The sequence below is a fragment of the Callithrix jacchus genome, chromosome 3 (assembly GCF_049354715.1).
Source record: "Callithrix jacchus isolate 240 chromosome 3, calJac240_pri, whole genome shotgun sequence".
NCBI classification, from domain to species: Eukaryota; Metazoa; Chordata; class Mammalia; order Primates; family Cebidae; genus Callithrix; species Callithrix jacchus.
Window position 1 is genome coordinate 48,733,254 of NC_133504.1, and position 20,962 is coordinate 48,754,215.

The 20,962-nt window shown below is 39.1% G+C and overlaps 1 protein-coding gene across 9 annotated transcripts in view; it reads left to right on the top strand.

Annotated features, from left to right (window-relative positions):
- NR3C2 (nuclear receptor subfamily 3 group C member 2) overlaps nucleotides 1-20,962 on the top strand; it is a 356,613-nt gene that overhangs the window by 311,334 nt on the left and 24,317 nt on the right. For all 9 annotated transcript variants that reach the window (XM_008992565.5, XM_035292341.3, XM_078366026.1 and 6 more), the window contains 2 exon segments: nucleotides 9,582-9,712; nucleotides 15,842-15,999. In XM_008992565.5, coding sequence (XP_008990813.1) covers nucleotides 9,582-9,712; nucleotides 15,842-15,999 — 289 coding nt within the window.

The following is a 20,962-nucleotide window of genomic DNA, read 5'->3' on the forward strand; positions in this document are numbered from 1 at the left end:
GAAAGTCTGTGAAATCTGTCAGATTTACCTGCTTGTGCTTGTTGCCAGATATTTATTTATCACTCACATAATTGTGGACCTCTGCACCATAAAAAATCAGTCATAGATATGCACCCCACTATCCAGAAGAGTACACAGACCTTCAGAATGATGAGAGCTATGTAGAGTTTAATCCAGGGGCTAACATGAAATATTTCAAAGGCTTCTTTTAGTAGTTCCTTCTTAAATAATGTCTTACACACCTATAAGATATTTAGTTGACAAGGTACACTTTAGTACAATATTACTAAAAGATTTTACGTTTAAAAATGTCATTGTTCTTTTCATTGGTTGCCATAGGTGGAAGAGTTGGGAACCTTTTGTGCTTTGGCATTTATAAAATCGGCCGATGTGAAACTATTACATTTATTAAATGTGAGTTCATGGAAAAAGAAAAGAGCGATAAAGGTAGTTCTATTTTCCTTCCCCTTTAGAGCACCGAAACTGTATCAGAAAGGTCTTTGAGGAACTGTTTCTGAGTGACTTTTTGAAATCATGGTTTATTAAAGAATATTTACCCCACGTGCTTTTCCAAAAGCATTTAGCGTAGCTTGCAATAAAAGCACAGCTACAGTAAAACTAAAAGCCAGTCAAGACACAAAAAGGCGAAAAGCAAGTAGCTAAAACAGAGAGTAAGATAGATATTTTATATATTATAAAAGAAGAAAGAATGAAACACCTGAATACTAACAGAAGTTGCATTATTAAACACAATTATTAATTGCTCTCAAATAAAGTATAGGCCAGGTGTGGTGGCTCACGCCTGTAATCTCAGCACTTTGGGAGGCTGAAGGGAACAGATTACCTGAGGTCAGGAGTTCAAGACCAGCCGGGCCAACATGGCAAAACCCCATCTTTACTAAAAGTACAGAAATGAGTCAGGCATGGTGGCACGCACCTGTAATCCCAGCTACCTGGGAGGCTGAGGTGGGAGAATCACTTGAACCAGGGAGGTGGAGGTTGCAGTGAGCCGAGATCATGCCATTACACTCCAGCCTGGGTGACAGAGTGAGACTCCATCTCAAGCAAACAAACAAACAAACAAATAAATAAAAGGTAGGATTATGGGTAATAGAGATTCTTGTTTTTCTAATATTCAAAACTTTTTTAGTTGTGGTAAAAAAAATACACATAACAAAATTTGCCTTCTAACCCTGTTTACGTGCACAGTTCAGTAGTATTGTTACATTGTTGTGCAACCAGTCTCCACAACTTTTTCATCTTACAAAGCTAAAACTGTACTCAGTAAACTAATTCTGCATTCCCACCTCCCCACAGCCCCTGGGAACCACCGTTTTACTTACTGTTGCTATGAGTGTGACTACTTTAGATAGCTCATATATATGAAATCATGCAGTATTTGTCTTTTTCTAACAGGCATATTTCATTTAGCATAATATGAAGGTTCATTCATGTTGTAGCATGTGTCAGAATTTTCTTTTTAAAGCTGAATAATATCCCATTGTCTACATATACCACATGCTTATCCATTTATCTGTCAATGAACTCTTAGGTTGCTTCCATCTTTTGCCTATTGTGAATAGTGTTGCTATGAACGACAAATATCCCCTCCGTGGCCTGCTTTCACTTCCTGCAGAGATTCGTTAAGTAGAAGTTAGCTTTAAGAAAGAAGCTTTTTCCAGGCCTAAAGTTCAAGGCCTATGTATCACATGAATGATGAGTAACAAAAAATGGAAGTCATCTTCAGAAGCCATCTTGCAAAGATGCAGAGATTTTCTACAAAGGGCTATTTCTTGGCAGAGTTCAGTGGAGGCATAATGTTAAATAATATCTGTGAAATGCACTGCCTTGGAGGCCTGCCTCTGTGACTTCCTAGTGGTCTAGCTAAATTTCAGGGGTAACACCTCGGGAGACCATTAAGGAGCTGAATGGTAAGCATGCCCTTAAAACTAGCCACCTCAAAGGTGAACTCAGTGGAGCCCTTGACAAGATCAAGGCAACCTCAGAATAGAGGTTGCTGATGAGAACTTGGAATGGGTGGGAAATTCACACCATCCCACAGGTTTAGACACTGGAAGATGGACGAGCCTAGCTTGTCTTCTCACTGTGATAGATGGCCACCACATGAAGTATCCATGAACGTGTTCAGATTCATACTTAGAGCTCCCGAGTTCTGCAGGCGTTTATAGCTGTAATGCTTTGTAGTTTGGCGAATCAAATATCTACTTCTGTCAAAGTACATGAATATAATTCTACGATTACATTTAGTTTGGGGCAATAATTTCTCAAATGAACTACTTCTAGAAGGTCTTCTAGATACCCAAATGGTAAGCCAGTACTTACAAAACAAGAGTGTTCCCTCTGACAGCCATTGGCTAATAGGTTCAAAGGACTAGTCTCATAATGTGAAATAGGGCAACACGGTTGACACATAATGATGGCAAGATACCGTGAGTGGGTCCTGTAGTTAAAACAGTTGCTCAGATTGCTTAGGTGCTAAGTTAAAAGCAGGCAGCCAGCACCCAAGTCATTTAAATTGTGAATGCTCTACCCACACTCTGATTTTAATGGGCTTTTTCTAATTCCCACTACTATTACGTGAATTAAACCCCATTTCTAACCCCAAATTCTCTCCAAAGCAAGGAAAAAAATATTGCCTAACTCTCATTGTTCACTTTAGTCCCAAGTGAATAAGATTTGGAGAAGTTAGATAATTTTAACATATTTAAAAACTATTTCCAAATGATCATATGATTTTAGTTTTAATATAATGGATGTTCTAAAAGAAGACCAGTGAAGTTATAGCTACAAATAAAATTGGTTTCCTCATTTCAGAAAATTTCAAATTTACAAAACTATTGAAGTGTTTTTTAAAAAATATTTTGGAACTATTATTGTCATAAATTTTAACCCAGCCTCCTTAGAATTGGAACTGGGTCTCTAGACGCACTTTGGCTGCTGTGTTTATTTATCCAAAAGTAAAGTTTTGATTCTGTTCCTGCAAATAAGAAGACATTTAGAAATGGCTGACACATACCAGAATATTAGTACTCATGGTTCTTAAGTAGAGACAAGCAGCCGTCAATTATTCAGGTCTGATGGTCACTATACCGCTGTTTTCTACATCAGTAATCTGTTACCACATTTGTATTAGTCCACTTTCAAGGCTGACTTTTGATCATGCATCTACTTTTGTTTTACAGAAGCATTATACAAGCTTGTTTCTCTTTCCCAAAGTAGTCAGTATATTTTTACATTATTCTGTTCAAAATGAGCTAAACTTACATGAATAAAAAGCATGTAGCAAAGAGTATATTCTGTGAAGTGATACTGCAAAACTAATAGCAATGTCACGCCAAAAATATTGTCCTAGTTTCAACTTCCTTGGATGTACATTTCTATACATTTAATCTAATTGTGCCAAAAAATTGCACAATTAATTGCACAAAAAATGTGCAAAATGATGTGATATAAAATGCATTTTCAAGATGGCCTATGTTCTTGAAATTTCAAGCTATATTGAGGGCTCAGTACTCTTCATTTAGAGAGTTCAATTTCATGCAATGGAAACAGCAATGGAATTTGAAAACACAAAATCTTACCACATAATGGGGAGCAAAGAATAAACAAATGAGTGACTATGATAACAAAACATCAGAGGTACTGAATATAGTTGTATGACTCCTGAAAAAAGAGCTAAAAATGATTACTCAGGTTGGCATGTGGAGAAAGTAAAGGGCAGGAGTTTTGTAGGAAAAAACCTGGGTTTGGATCCTGGCTTCACATGTACCCAAAATTCCTTACCATGAACATGAGAATAATTCCTCACTCAGCATTGCAAGATTTAGCAAGAAGAAATTTAGCTCTGGTGTATGGATGGGCAATTCATAAATGATAGCTATGGAGACTGTAGAGGTTATTTAGTTACTACCGCACAAAGACTTAAAAAGAGATGCTGTTCATACTGAAGTAGCAAAAAGATGCTTTCTTTAGGAGTATTGTCGCACAGTAATGTTCTAATCTGTTTTCAAGTGGAATCTGAGGTCTCTCTTTAACCTTTAATCTGTGTGTGAATGTTTTGTTAACACATCTGATGACAGAAGCACTCTGACTTGGAGGTGTTCTCAGGTTCTACTCTCGGCAAGTTATTTCTACCTTCTGAAAATCTACATTATCTTTGGTTTTTCCCTAGATTTACCATCTTCAATATAGAAATAATTTAAAATAATAACATAATATTGTTTTCCTGAAAACTCATTCTAAGACTTCAACTCTTTCTTGGTTTGTTCCAACCAAAATGATCATTGGTCTCTCAAGAAGCATTATATTCTCTCTATGATTTCCAAATAAAACTAATGTGTGAAGTATTTTATAATTTAAGACCTTCCATATAATTAGTTTCTACATCCCTGCAAGATTGGAATTTTTATTAGTGTTCCAATTTTACATGTAATATGCCTGAGATCTTGGATGCTACATGATTACCAGATCACAAAGTCAGCATGCTGAAAGGCTGATGGGCTGTGCACCTCTAGGACCTGCTAGGGCAAAGCCTGGGATGCCCCCTTAAGGAATCAAATGCACGTGAGGGCACTTTTCAAACCACACGGTACTAAATGCATGTTGTGTTCTGCTCTGCAGACATCCTGATTTTCCAGCTTGCTTTACCCATGTCACAATCTAAATCAGTCTCTCTCTTTCTCTCAAAAAATTTTGTAGAACTTCCTAAATGCAATTTCTAATTTTGTGGCCACTTGATACTCTTACTTTTTATAAATTGCCAGTATTCCTTTTCCTTAATCATCATCATCATATGCAAATCTATATGTTTTCATTTCATAGCCTTAGCTGTTCTCTTTGCTGTTTTCTTTTCTTTTTTCTCTCTCATTCATGCATAAGAAATACTTAGCAAAGACTGACACATAGCACTTGTCTATTATATTCTTTTCGACATTTAAAAAAGTTAGTCAGACGTGGATCCTGCCTTTAAGAAGTTTGCAGTTACCAATCAAAATGATGGAACTAAACTGAGCTTTTTAAATGTTTAAATTTTTTATTTTTTGGCTCTAAACACAAAAATTCTGCATTTAAAAAAGTTTTAAATATATAGCCAAGCTCAAAAGAAAATTTTTTAAAAGGTGCAAAAACAGGAAATTCATAGCCAGGGTGTTTTAAGGCAGAACTTATAACACAGATGGCCCATAGACTATTAAATGCAGATATGTGCATTAGGAGTGGATATTAGAACACAAACGGGGAAAGGTGACAATAAGTTAGACTCCAACAAGGCCAGCACCTGAAATAGAGCCCCCTGCATGAATCCAGGGCTGGCAAAGATTTCATTCTCTGCTGACAAAGACAATAAAACTAAACCAACAGCCAGTATGGCAAGAAAGCTTAAAGAAATAAGAAACACAGACCTGCACCACATCAAGTGTGGAGTCTAAAGCTGAGAAATTAGCATAAAAACTGCTCCAGAACAAGTAAAATGCTTATACCCATGACAATTGCAAATGCTAAAACTCTGTAGAGTCCCATCCAGAAGCCAGAACCCATGGGATTCACCCAGAAGACAATACCTGCCAAAACAATACATGCTAGATATGCATATTAGCAACCCCAAAATTGAATAAAACATCTGAAAGAAACCATAAAATAAACACGTTTAATATCTAGATATGTAAAGGAAAAAATATGGGAAATCACAGAAATGTTTGAGAGAAAATTAAATAGAGCATTTTTTAGCTCCTCAACATGAAAAATACTGCCATTAAAATTAAAACACTATAGATATTAAACAGTAGATCATATGGAAAATAGATCTGAGAAAATCACTTAGGAATGCATTACAGAGAGATAAAAAGCAAAAAATATGAGAGAAAGGTTAATGTGGAAGACACAAGGAGAAGGTCCAACATACTGCTAATTGGAGTTTTAAAAAGAAAAATAACAGGAACAGGTTAGAGATGATACTTGAAGGGACAATGGCTAAAACATTTTAGAACTGAAGGAATACTTACATATGCTAGTTGAATAAGGACACTGAGTCCTGAACAGGAGAAATAAAAATCAGTCTGTACCTCGGTACATCATAATGAAACTGCAGGCTTCATATACATGGAGAAAAATTTTTAGAGCTTCCAAAGAGAAAAATGCAGGCTACCTTCAGGAGAATAACAGTTAGACTAACAGGAAATTTCCCAAAAGCCACAATTAAGTCCAGGTATAGTCAAATGCTATCTGCAGAGTAGCGCAGTAAATCACTTTTCAAGATAGAAATCCATAGCTTTTTAAACTATTATCCAGGAAGGAAGGTACAATAAAGATGTTTTCAGACAAATTGAGACAAAAAGACATAAGCCTTTTTTTTTATTATTATTTTTGAGACTAGAGTCTCGCTCTGTCACATAGGCTGGAGTCCAATACAATTTTGGCTCACTACAACCTCCACCTTCCAGTTTAAGTAATTTTTCCACCTCAACCTCCCAAGTAGCTGGAATTACAGGCACCTACCATCATGCCTATAATACAGTAATTTTTGTATTTTTGTAGAGATGGCGTTTCACCATTTTGGCAGAGCTGGTCTTGAACACCTAACCTCAGGTGATCCGCCCATCTCGGCCTCACAAAGTGCTGGGATAACAAGCATGAGCCACCGCACCCAGCTCCTGACCATTATCAACTAATCACTGCTGAAAGAATTACTAAAATACATTCTTCAGTAAGTAAGAAATTGAACTCAGGAGTGAAGTGCAAGAAGTGACGGTAGTCACAGGAACACTGGGAAAAGCTAAGCAGACCTGGAGTGTGTGCATCTGAGAGAAACTGCATTTAACAATGATGACTTAAGGGGTAAAAACAGAATGTACAGCTTCTAATCCAGCCATAAGAGAGGGGGGTTAAAAAGCTAGATCAATTCAATAAAAGGAAGAGAAGGAGATAGGAGGGAAAGAGGAAGGAAAGTAAGTTAAAACAGTAGAGAACATCCAAACTTGTCAGTAATCATAATAAATAAAAACAGATTAAACAGAGTTATTAAAATACAGAGACTCTCAGATTTTTTAATCCAGCCTTTTGTGTTTATACGGTATGTGTGAAATATAATTACATGGGAAGTTTGAAACTAAGGATCAAAAGAAAGGTGGATGGCATACCTGTCAAGTTCCAAAGCGAGCAAGAAAAAGAAGCAGAGAGAAAGAAAAACAATGTGGAAGATCAGACAACATTTTTAAGTCAAATTATTAGGAATAAAAATGGTATTACTCAGTAAGAGAAGGAAAAAATGGGTGAAATTGGTAAAGATACAAAGAGTCAAATCACCAAAGAAGACACCCAAATGATAAGTAAACATTTGAAAAAAAATGTTGAATCTACTGTTGATGATGGGCATGGAAACAAAAGCAACCACGTGCTACCCATTCAACCTCCCATCAGATGGAAAAAAAATGAAATCAGATAATGGCAACCATTGGTGGGGATGTGGAGTAAGGGTACACTTATGCCCTGCTGGTGGGAATGAAAGCAGGAAACATGCACCCATCTATGACTCAGCAGTTCTGTTTTAATTCTGTGTCCTGTGGAAATGACAAGGATATTCCTTCGGCATCATTTGTGATAATGGTAAAGACCAGACAACCCAGGTGTCCATCGGTAGTGGAATGGATAAGTAAATTATGGTACATTCAAACACATGAAGCTCAAAACAGTTAAAATGGATTAATTTAGTTACCTGTATCAAAAGTTACTATTGATTAAAAATAAGTTGCAGAAGGATGTGCATATCTAATTTCAAATTTACATAAAACAAAGCAGTACTGTATCCTGTTTTTATAGATACATACATGTGTAGTGCAATACACACATCTGAGAGGAGATGATAATCACCCAGACTGGGTGGTTCCCTTCTTGAAAGAGGAAGAGAAGGATGGGATCGGGGACGAAGGCAGAGTGGGCCTTACCTCTGCCATGTTTAATTTTTAAAAATCTGATGCACATATGGCAAAAATAGTAGCATTTGTTTACATTGTTAATTCTGGATGGTAGATCCAGAAGCTCCTGCTATTAGCATGTGTATGTTTAAAATATTTCCTTAATTTAAAATGGTTTCTAGTTTATTAGGAGGAGAGGAAAGATAAAATAATGCAGAGAACGTGTGCTGTGTTTCATTACGCATTCCTTATAACTGGCATTCAGAGTTGAGGCCAATTGATGGGAGCCCCAGAATGCATCCTAGAAGAGAGATCCCCACATTGCTGTCCTGTGGATGCCGCCTGCTTTCAGTCACCCTTGGAAATGGATCCGCTATCCAGACCTCGTTTTCTATTTCTTTGGCCTTTGTCAAGTCCTTTCCCATTGTTCGCCAATACTGTCTCTTTCTTTTTTTTTTTTTTTTGAGCTGGAGTCTTGCTCTGTCATCAAGGCTGGAGTGCAGTGGCACAATCTTGGCTCACTGCAACTTCCACCTCCTGGGTTCAGGTGATTCTCCTGCCTCAGTCTTCCAAGCAGCTGGCACTACAGGAGCCTGCCACCATGCCTGGCTAATTTTTGTATTTTTTTTTTTTTTAAGTAGAGACGGAGCTTCACCCTATTGGCCAGGCTGGTCTTGAACTCTTGATCTTGTGATCCGCCCGCCTTGGCCTCCCAAAGTGCTGGGATTTACAGGCATGAGCCACCACGGCCTGCCCTCTTTCACTTTTTACAGTCTAGTCACTGTATTTTTACAGTCTGGTCACAGGTAATACTGAACCAGTATTACCCAGGGTCTTACAAAAGGTTTATTACTTTCAGGAAAAACATCTAAAAAAAAAAAAAAAAAAACAGTGATGCCTTGCTCACTTCTCAAGCAAAGAGAAAATGATGACCTCTGTTGTCACATAACATGGATCTTTATGGAAACATTTGGATAGTGGTGTGAGGGGATTGCTGGTTGTGTGTGTGTGTGTGGAAGTATTTGTATATGTTGTGCCAAACCCCCAAGTCATTTTTTCTCTTTATCAGAGAGATTCCATTTGGCTTTCTCACCTTTAAAGTATTTTTTAAATTTCCCTTTTAAAACATGTTGTATATAGTTAATAACATGTTCCATAACCTCTATAAGGAAGGCCCATGCAGAAATCAGATTGGTCATCCCCATCCTGTGTCATAGCATCTAGCCCAGTTCTTTCCAAATACTAAGTACTGGATATCTTTGCTGAAAAGGAAAAAGAGTCTGTGGGCTTTGCCCAGATTGCAGCAGCTTCTCCACTTTGTGGATGGTCTCACTATAACACACCATATTCCTAATCAGTAAGTATTAGTCTTGACATAAAATGAAATCATGGCACACTTTGAAAAGGGTTCGTTTCAGTGCTCCTGATACATTCTCACTGGGTACAAGTAAACAGCCCAGCAGTATTGGTCTAGAAGCAATTTACCAATCACTGTGAAAGGCATCTAACTTGTCTTTAAAATACACATCTGCTCCATGTTGAAGCCAGAAGGAGAATTCTGACTCAGATCTCTTATTAAGCTGCCTCAGGCTGCCAGTCTGGGTTTGATAATGAATCTTGCATTCTCAGACATTTTCTTCTTTTCCTTTGCAGAGAGAAGATGCATCAGTCTGCCATGTATGAACTGTGCCAGGGGATGCACCAAATCAGCCTTCAGTTCATTCGACTGCAGCTCACCTTTGAAGAATACACCATCATGAAAGTTTTGCTGCTACTGAGCACAGGTAAAATGATGCCCATCCTGGTACTTTTTCTATATTATCAGATCATCTGCCATAGGGCAGTAGCCTGTTTATTGTGTTCACGTAGTCGGTACCAAAAACAAAAACAGACCAAACAGAAAAACACACTAAGGAAATGGGAGGAAGGCTTTGACCTTTGATGAACTAAGTTACTTGCAAAGTATGAAGCTTTGGGCATGTAAAAGAGCCTATCCCACTATTCCTTCATCCATCCAAGTACTCAATGTTTATAAAGTGTCTGTTATTTGCATGGTAGGATTGGGCAATTCAGGAAACACAAGGGTTAATGAAGCACAGCCTTTATCCTCATGGAGTTTATACTTTTAAGAAAAGTTCAAAGATTTTATTTTTGAGATGGAGTCTTGCTCTGTTGCCCAGGCCAGAGTGCAGTGGCATGATCTCGGCTCAGGGCAACCTCTGCCTCCTGGGTTCAAGCAATTCTCCTGTCTCAGCCTCCCAAGTAGCTCAGATTATAGGCGTGCACCATTATTCAAGTTAATTTTTGTATTTTTAGTAGAGATGGGATTTTGCCATGTTGGCCAGGCTGGTCTCAAACTCCTGAGCTCCAGTGATCCACCTGCCTCGGCCTACCAAAGTGCTGGGATTACAGGCATGAGCCACTGTGCCTGGCCAAAGTTACCTTTAATACATATGGAAAGTGGTTATATACTGTGATAGAGGTAAGGAATGTCATGGTGGTTCAAAGAAGGGAAGAGCACATTCAGTTCTGGGGACCTGGGAGGGATACATGGTGCAGCTGGATCCTGGAGGACGTTGCAGGGCTTGTAGGCTGGATGGGAGGTGTGAGATGGCATTGCTGTGAGCATCAGTACGAATGACTGCAGACCTGTGGGGAAGTCTTTATAGGCAGTAACTTAGTTGGGGGAGGGGTGGTTTTACCTTCAAATTCTTTATTTATGTATTAATTTATTTTTTAAAGGTGCATCAGGTTATGTTGGGTGGAGGAGTTGTGGGTAACAAGATTGGGATGTCGATTAGACCAGTATATTCAATGTCCGTTGAAGAAATCTGAACTTTATTAGGTGGGCAGAAAAGGGCAATACTGAAGGCTTTTGAGCGGTGGGATGAAGGGATCAATGCCATATTGTATGGCTTTATAGGGCTCTCTGGCAGAACAGATTCAAGAGGAAAGAGACAGGGTGGGAGAGAGGCAGAGACAGAGAACTTAGCTGGACTGGAAGCACAGAGACCTACTGGAGCCTGTGGAAATAGTGGGCTGGATTACCGTGACTGCTAATATGATGGACAGGAGCAGGTGGAGTCTAGAAACATTGTAGACTTGGCCTTGGCAGCTGCCCAGGGAGGGAAGTAAAAGTGCTGTAGATCAGAGTGACACAGGTTTTGAGTGCAAAGAAATGACCAGCCACAGCAGTGATGCCATTAATAGGAATGTTAACATCAGGACTTGGAGCAGATTTTGTGGAGTGTAAAATGAGTTCTGTTTTGGATAGGTTAATTTTTTATGCCAACTCTGTGTTCTGATAGAAACAGCCAAAATATGGGAAAAATTGGGGATTGGGACTATGAAGACAGGTTTGAGCACTGAGATATACATTTGAATAACCTTACAGAAAATTGTAGTGTATTCCAGTGGTGAGTGGGGTTACCAAGGTCCAGAGAGAGCTAGTGGAGTTGTGTTATGGGAGTGGGGCAGAGACTGCAGGGACAGAGACAGAACTGTCAGAGAGGTAGAAAAACTGGGAGAGTGTATGGTACTGGAAGCCAGGAGGTGAGAGTTTCCAAAAAGAGTGTGACTAACAGCATGGCTTCCACAGAGAAAGTTGAGAACCCTCACAGAAGGCCCCTGGAGTTGACCATTAGGCATCGGCAGGTGCCAGCATGCCAGGAACTTGCAGATTGATGAGAAGCTTTTTTGGGCTTCTGGAACCAGGTATAGGAGGAGAGAAAGCATAAAGCTCCAGTGGAGACATGAGAGGACAGGATTGGCCTTGGCAAGGATGTGCAGCACCTGTAATTCCAACAACGGCACAGGAATTTTCCAACAGAGGGGAAAGAATTTGAGACACTCCCATCAGATGAGGGCAAGACCCAGAAAGATGACAGGAAACAGTCTGGAGAGGAAAACTCTGAGCCATGTGCGATGGCCACAGAGGAAACTGAGAAATGTTCTGGATGTCAAGAGCCCGCAAGCATGCCAGGGCAAGTGGCGCAGACTTCAGAGGAGAAGAGAGTGCCTAGTGACAACCTGGCTTAGCCAGTCCATGCCTCGCCCTTGCCATGGGCCCCTGAATCAGAGGTGTGAGAGAATGGGCAGTGATCAGTAAGTCATTTGGAGAAGAGGGGCAAGAGTAGCCAAGGTGCTCAGGATGGAATGTATATGAAGAGCTGCTGTTTCCAGCAGAGAGGGACTGAGTCGGGGGAAACTAAGCTGGAATCAGGTAGCGATCAGAACAGGAAGAGGGATGCAGTGGTGACATGGGTAATAATCCGGCTTCATCTATGTTGAGCACCTTGTAATTTGCAAATTGTTTTTCCATGTGCTATCTAATTGAATGCTTAAAATAAACCTGGGAGATCGATAGCCCTCTTGTCAAGTTGACAAAATGGAGGCACTGAAGTGAGATTTGTTGAGTATCCTCTATGAACTATGACTAAAACCAACAGCTTGAAACTTGACCTTCAGTGTCCTGCCTACTCCCCAAAGAGCAGGGACTGAGAGGCTGAAAGGCAGGTGGATGGCAGGTGACACACAATGGCAGCAGTGAGGGCGGAGTGTCCAGTAGGCAGAATCGCAGACTTCATAGCAGAGGGGGCAGCCCTGGTAGGGAGGTGGGGCCAGCAGTTCACAGCTGTGTTTTTTTTGGCCGGCACAGGTTTTTGGGGTTGCTTTTGGCCTTTTGTTTTATTTTCATTGAATTCAATTGCCCGGGGCAGGGCATGTTCTCTCCAGTTTGCCACAGGCCCCACCATTCCTCACTAATGACACCCAGCCCCATCTCCCGCAGCTCTTGTGTTTGCACCCTCACCTGCAGGGTCGGCCCCTGCTCCACTCTTCACCAAGGTATCTATTGTTCCTGACTTATGCTTTCACAAGTATAACTTTGGAACTATAATCTTTAAATTCACTGAAAATGATTGTATTCCCCTTCCAAGCTAGGTTATTAACCATTACTGGTTTGAAAAATATCTTGAAAATTATGATGAATGGATGATAGACTATAAATGAAACATTTTTTAAAGTGCTTGTGATACTGATTCTTTATGATTGTTGACTACTCAGTCTAAATTGATCTTATCCTTTTATATACTCAGCCTATAATAGATTCTGAAATCATTTTGAAGCTGCTTGAATTAATTTATTAACCCCCAAGTAGCTCAGTACTTTGAATTCTGATTTTTTTAATGCAGAAAAAGCAAAATAAAAAGGTAGGAAAACATAAGTAAAGCATTTTATGAACCATAAAACCCACAGGCTTTAGTAAGCTTGTTTTGCTAATCTGTGTTAGAACACATGAAAATGTTTCATCTCAGGAATGTCAAATGCACACCTGATGTCCAGTGTATCAAAGTTTTTTGGGACTGACATCAGAGGCTCTCATGTTCTTTTTGCTTACAGAGGAAAGCAGACAGACTTCCACCCCAGTTGTCTCTTTGCTCTTCTCCAGATTCTGGATGACTTCCAGCAGCTCTGCTGCATTTAATAAGTAAATTCAGAAACTCTGGGCAGAACTCCAAAATTTGAGGTTTTGCCTAAGTTCTCTTTATTTGTGGGTTTGTTTCAACTTCTAAAAAGTCTGGCTGGGAAACTGGTACAATATATTTCACTTACTGCAATAAAATATAAGTATAATATTTGACACAAGTTGCTATAATTTTTAGGATTTTTGATCTACAACTATCAGAAATATAAATTTGGTTAACCTTACATATACCAAATGGTATTGAAATATAGTAGTTAAACTTATTTATTCTACTAATTTTTCATGTATAAGATGATATCCCTATAAGTATCTATATTGAAAAACTAAGCATTTACTTTGTGCAGTCTTATCACTTAAATGCTAACCGGTGGATGGAAAGTGTAAGATATTTGCAGACTTTTCCTGTCTTTTAGAAAGTTTTAACATTAAAATTTTTGTAGAAATTAGATCTATGGTTTTACTACTAACATCCTGGTTATTACTGTTCTCTACATTTTTTTTTACTTTTAAAACACAGTTTTATTTTAAGGAGAAAAAAATACTATTTGTTATATAATGGACAGCTTTTAACATTTAATGTGAATATCAAATATTTTAAACCACAACTAATATTGTGGCAGCCTCAGGAATCTGTGCAGTTGCTATTAGGGATTTATATTTCCCCCTCACAAAAATAGACTTAAATAAACCACAAATCAGAAGTCTCAACAACTCAAGACGATTATTATCGAGATGATAATAGTAGAAGTTAATTTGCAAGCTAACCCCTGTCTTTCTGTAGGATAACAGGGTTTATTTGGAAACAGCAGTATGCCTGGCTTCCAGGGTTGCACGCAATACACAGACCCTCTCAAAGTGCTGATGACCCAAGTAAATAATTATTTATACCAGTTATGGGAAATTAGCAAATATAATGGGTAATTAAGAAGTGAAAGTAAGAGCAGTTTCAATACCAGAATGTTAATATCCAAAGATGAATTTTCATTAGATGTTTATCTCCTAAAAACAAAATTCTAGGTGATTTTCTTTTTCAATGTTAAGGCATAAACATACCATTTATTGGCCGTAAAGGGGGGAAAAATGCTGAAACTTTGTCCTACACCTGGACTTTATTTATTAATAAAGTACTTTCACAAATGTCCTGAGACCTGCCTCTCAGCAGGTCACAGAAGCACTTGATAAGCTTACAAGTCCTGAATTTCAAAGTATTCTTTTTAAGTGAATTTAAAAAAAAAAAAAAATATGAAACCTAGCCACCACATGAAAGGAAAGAAGAAAATATTATCCTTAGTTTTCTGCCTTATCAAAGATATGGATGAACATGGTTCATCCTCTTTGAAAGTTTTAAATTTTGCCTTGTGTGCGGAACCACTGTTGATGTTTCCCCCTCCCACACATAGACCAGTGTACAGACCCTTCACGGGATTGTGCTGGGAAGTCACGTGCCTCAATGGTCATGCAATCCAGGTGCAAAGCGGACAGAAAGTGCTGCTTTGTAAGCAGCGTCCTCCCCTTCGTAGATGGCCAGTTCCCCTGAATGTCTTTAATATTTGAACTTGAGAATGAGGATGTTGATTTCTAATTCTAGTCCCAGCCTAGATTGTCTGTGGCTCTTCAGTTATCCTTGAAAATCAAAATATAGTTTTCTATCTCTGAGGTATTGGCAAGTTAGGATTCATAAATACTTTGATGACCAGCCACAAGGCAAAGTGGCCTTGCAGTCGAGAGGTAGGCTTTGGAAACAGACAGACTTAAGTCTATACCGCCCCTTCTCTGCCTTTTGTTTTTTTTTTTTTTTTTTTTTATTTTGAGACCGAGTTTCCCTCTTGTTACCCAGGCTGGGGTACAATGGCACGATCTCGGCTCACTGCAACCTCCGCCTCCTGGGTTCAGGCAATTCTCCTGCCTCAGCCTCCTGAGTAGCTGGGATTACAGGCACATGCCACCATGCCCAGCTAATTTTTTGTATTTTTAGTAGAGACGGAGTTTCACCATGTTGACCAGGATGGTCTCGATCTCTTGACCTCGTGATCCACCCGCCTTGGCCTCCCAAAGTGCTGGGATTACAGGCGTGAGCCACCGCACCCGGCCTGTCATTTTTTATTTTGTCCATGGGCAAGCGATTCAGCCTCCAGTCTTCAGTTTCCTCATCTGTAAAATGAGAATGATTTAGCAGTTATGTCATAATATTGGTGTCATGGTTAAGTGAACTAGTCTGTGCAAAATATATGAAAAGACACATCTGATAGTTGTTATTCTTTGTGTATATACATGTACAAGCATTTGCCAGTAGACAACTGCCATATTTTTTCACAAATGTAATTAATTGAGATTCAGTATCTAACCTCAAAATCATTATATGACCTTACCTGCTAAGATGCTAAAGTTGTTTTCCATCCTGGAAATTTACATGTCTGTTTTAACACAGTTCCAAAGGATGGCCTCAAAAGCCAGGCTGCATTTGAAGAAATGAGGACAAATTACATCAAAGAACTGAGGAAGATGGTAACTAAGTGTCCCAACAATTCTGGGCAGAGCTGGCAGAGGTTCTACCAACTGACCAAGCTGCTGGACTCCATGCACGACGTGAGTAGAGCCCCTCCTTGGTTCCTAAGTGAAGGATCAACAACCACGTGCACTCTATTGACCAAAGGAAATAGAGACTGAGAGTTTTCAGGGTGTCATGCCAGATCCCTATTGACTCCAGTAAGGATGTCACCATGCCCAAGGGGCTGAAGAAGAGACCTGAAGCCAGGAAATGAGACATAGGGTTTATTGGGTACTTACATACAGGATGGTCCAGGAGCAGTGCATTTATTAAAAGCATGCAGGTTATATAGCATTTTCACCTAGCAACCTCCATTTAACCCATGACGAAGGACCTCAATTCCCTGGACGACCTGCATTCCAAAGAATGGGCCAGCCAGGGATTCAGATGTCCTCTTCAGACAAGGAGTGAATCTCCAGGTTGGCCACTCCCAGATTCCTTAGCTTAGAACTCCGAACACACATTCTTCTTACACCATAGCATTATTCTCAGGGTAGGCTTGAGTTACTGCTGTCAGGTGCCTCTGCCACACACAGGGCTTTGGGAAGAATCAGGATAAATCATCTGGTGGAAAGCAGCAAGAGTTAAAAACTGAATAAGGGTTTTTTGTTTTTTCAAATAACCTTTGGAACAAACCTCATTTACAGCAGAGAGTATGCCCTGGACCAGGGAAGGCCCTCAGATTTGCTACAGGTGTCAGATTGAGTTTCACATTTTTGCTTGCAATTTAGGAAACGTTTGGTTAATAAAAATGTTTGCTTTAACATTGCATAAATAGTGTCCATCTTCTACAACTGTTAATCTAATAACCCAATCTTTCCAAAACATTATTAGTGGTTCAGGGCCAGCTTGGATCATCTCAATCTTTGCCAACTTTTGAATCCTATATTCATTATCCTTCATGAGATTGACCTTTCTTGTCTTGTGTCAATACAGAAAAGAGATTTTAAGCTTGTTTCTAATTTAATCAATTATAGATATACCCAAGGTATTTTTAGCAGTTTCTACAAAATATTGACTTGGTTAACTGGCTTTGTATGTCGTTTAAAATATGCTTATTGTTTCATTTTGCAAGCAGCTTCTCCAATTCTGTCTCAAAGAATGTTGTACGCAGTCATGCTAATTTAGTTCTTCATATTTGCAAAGTTTCCATACTTTCTTTGGAAAATTTTATTGCCCGAGTTCAGCCTGCAAGGTCTGATAGTAAACTCTTTTAAAAATATGTTTCTTTTAAGGAAAATGTTGACAGGCTTAATGACCAGTATTATAATGGTGTTATTATGGAAATAATGGTCCATCTTTTAGAAATCCCATTATGACTGCGGAATGTTCTCTGTGGTAACCAATGGCATAAGGTTGATTGATAAAAGCAGGTCACATCCCAGTGTTTTATACTGAGACCCTGTGTATATCATTTACCTCTGCTTTCTCTAAACTTCTCATATGACAGAAGTCAAATTCCCACAAGGCAAATTCAGTGATAAATAGTTTTGCTAATTGTTCATGGCTTAAAGAGTGTGGCTTAGTGGAAACTCTTAGAAATAAGAGATGATGGTAAGCAAGGCTTTGGGGAACACAGCGAATTGTGCTCTTCGTTACTCACACAAAAGGAAATGCAGGGAACTGGAGCAAAGTCTTCCCACTCGTTTTATGTTGAAACCACAGATCCATCTACATGAGAGCACATAGCAGATTTACGTTCTTCTGTTAATTTTGTGGAAAGGCCCTCTGAGTAGAGAATAGAATGGAGGTTTTGTGGTTCTTTCTTCAATTCTCTTATTTGTACAGTTAGGCACAAGTGCAATATCAAAATTCATGTGATTATAGATGAAACATTCTGAAGCAATTTCCATGTAATGAGACTGACAACAGAGGTTGAAACTTGGTTTTTCAAAAGCCCTTCAGAATTGACTTTCCTTAAGCAGCAAAGCTCAGTGGAAACACTAAGAGGCCTCAGTGGTCCATGGGTCAAAACCTCCTTGGCTAGTTTTTCTTTGTTTGTTTGTTTGTTTGTTTTCACCAGCACAGTGCTTGGCATAGATAGGAACTCAATGAATAGTTTTTTGAATGGCTATATCATAAATACTGATTTTATGCAAAGTTTCCCAAAGTAAATTAGTATCTTTTGGGGATTTTAAATTGAGGTATAATTGATATACAATGAACTGAACAAATTTAAAGTGCACACTTTTATAAGTTTTGACTTATACACACACCTGTGAAATTATCACCCCAATGAAGATAGTGAGTATACCCATTACCCCACAAGTTTTCTTCAGCCTTTCTTTCACCTTTCTACCTACGCTCCTCCTCAGTTGCTTTCTGTATTGCTTCCGTTAATAGAGATTAGTTTGCATTTTCTAGTGTTACATATAAATGTAACAATGCAGGTTATAGTCTTTTGGTTTGGCTTGCTTCACCTAGCATAATTATGTTGAGATTCACTCATTCCATCTCCTATATCAGTAATTCAATAATTTATCGTGTTTTTTATTGTTAAGTAGTTTCCCATTGTATGGATTTTCCCCTAGTTCCTTCGGGTAGTCACCTGTTGATGGTTGTTTGAGTTGTTACCAGCTTGTAAGCTATTACAAATAAAGCCGTGCTGAACCTTTATGTATAAGCCTTTGTACAGACATTTACTCTCTTCTTTCTTGGATGAATACCTAGTAGTGGAAAACCTGGGTAATATAGCAGGTATATTTTCATATTACAAGAAACTGCCAAACTGTTTTCCAGAATGGTTGAACAATTCACTACTCCCATGAGAAGCATGTGAGAGTCTGGATCACTCTACACACTTGCTGACTCTTGGCATGATTAGTCTGTTTACTTTCAGCTATTCTGATAGCTGCAATGGTGATATCTTACTGTAGTTTTACTTTGTATTTCCCTAAAGATTGATGATGGTGAACATCTTTTCATGTGCTCATTTATCATCTTTATGTCTTCTTTGGTGACGTATCTGTTCAACTCTTTGGCTCATTTTTCATAATTGGGTAATTTGTTTTCTGATTGCTGAGTTTTGAGAGTTCTTTATATTTTCTGGATACAAATCCAGATATATGACTGTCTTCTCCCAGTGTGGCTGATCTTTTCATTCTCTTAGCACTGTCTTTTGAAGAGCAGGAGTTTTTAATTTGAACAAAGTCCAGTTGATTGTTTCGGTATGGGCCATGCTTCCAGGGTGTGTCTGAGAAGTCCTTGTGTAAGCCAGCATCACAGAGCTTTTCTCTGTTTCCTTCTAGCATCACTGTCCTTCACTGATAGCGTGTGTTTTGGAAACCATTTTTTCATGGTCTTTATTCTGAGTACTTTTGGTTGTTTCAAACGGAAGGGTATTTTCAATTCATCTCACTCCACCTTGGTTGGAAGAAGAGTACCACTTTTTAAAAATTATTCTAATTATTTTAATGCTAAATTACTTATTTTGAAATATCAAAAATGTTTGATCAGAAAGGTGGCCTGACAGAAGCATCTGCAATACTCTATTTATATTCCTATTCCAGACAGAACATTGAAAAATGCATTGTAAGTCTAGAGGGACCTTTCTGACATTCACACTTACTCAGACTTCAGACTGCATACAGCTTTTTTATTAGAGTAAATTAGTGAATCAACATTTGTGGAATTTTCTTAAAGGGAACAAAGAACTACACAATGCGCTGGCTGTATACTCAGAGCCTAGTTCTGATCGCCTTGTGGAAAAAAGAGCATTTGTTTCTAAGGGTTACACAGACAAGAACATTTGACTGTAGACCAAAGTTCTGCTTAAACCGTGTGCGTAGTATGCCAGCTCTCAGGACACGTCCACACCGCTCTCAGGACACACGTGGATTTCCTCCACATAGTGCATATATGTGCTGGTAAAATGGTCCCGAGGTGGGTGAAAGGAACATTCTCTGAAAGAACAGGTTGATAGTTGAGTGTTTGAATTGGTCAATTACTTTAATGGGTCATAAGCCCTCTGAACATCAATCTTCGCCCCCCCCCCCCCCCCGCAAAAAGAAAATTTCAAACAAAGCAGCTGTGGTAAGGATACTAGAACTTTTGCATTGTAACTGTTTAGGTGTCATATGTAAAGCATATAGAATCCTTATTCTATTAGAAAGAATGGACAATAATGTTTTAGCTATTACTAAGAATAGCAATTTCCTATGAGTAAAAGAAGCATATTTCTAATGAATTTATTGCTAACTTCTGTTCATTCTTAGAGAGATCAAGGACTATTTATGTTATGGTCAGTGTGTAGAACAATTAGTAACAAAGATGATATTAATAGTACCTCTTGACGCAAAAATTGCCCTTTTCCTATTAAACAGCATACATTGCAGTTTTATGTCAGTATATACACTAACAAAAATGTGCCCTCTCCCTAGTAGGATAGACAGTGCTGCAGAAGATACACAATAAATGTGATACCAACTGACCCCTGATAAATAGTGTGTATGGTGTGCCAGCCCTCAGAACATGTGCACACAACTCACCGGACATACGTGGATTTCTTCCACATGGTGCGCATACGTGTTAGTAGAATGGTAAGCTTAGAGTTTACAGAGGTGACTGGAGCCTAATGCAAGGCAGAAGGTAATCAGGTGTTAAAACCAGTTCCCTGGGTGATGGGACCCTCGGGAGCACGTGTTTATATATTCATTTATTGATGAGCCCTTGCCACATTTCCAGGACCAATGGGCCAATGCAAACAGAAAGTCTGTCCTTAGGAATTCATAGAGGATGATGTTCATCTCATTCAACAAACACTTGAGTGTCTAAAAGTGGCAGACAGTGTCCTAGGAGGGAGAGACCCCAGACAGGGCAACCAGACAGCGCCTGAAAGTCACAGGGCAGCATGCTGGGACCTCTGAGGAGGTGAGCACATCGGTAGTTATGGGCTCACTGACACTTACTCTATGTTGGTACCAAGCCTTGTGAAGAAGGCAGAGGAGCTGCGCTGGGCAGGGGTCATGGAAACCTTCAAGGGGGTGTCAGATAATCCTTATT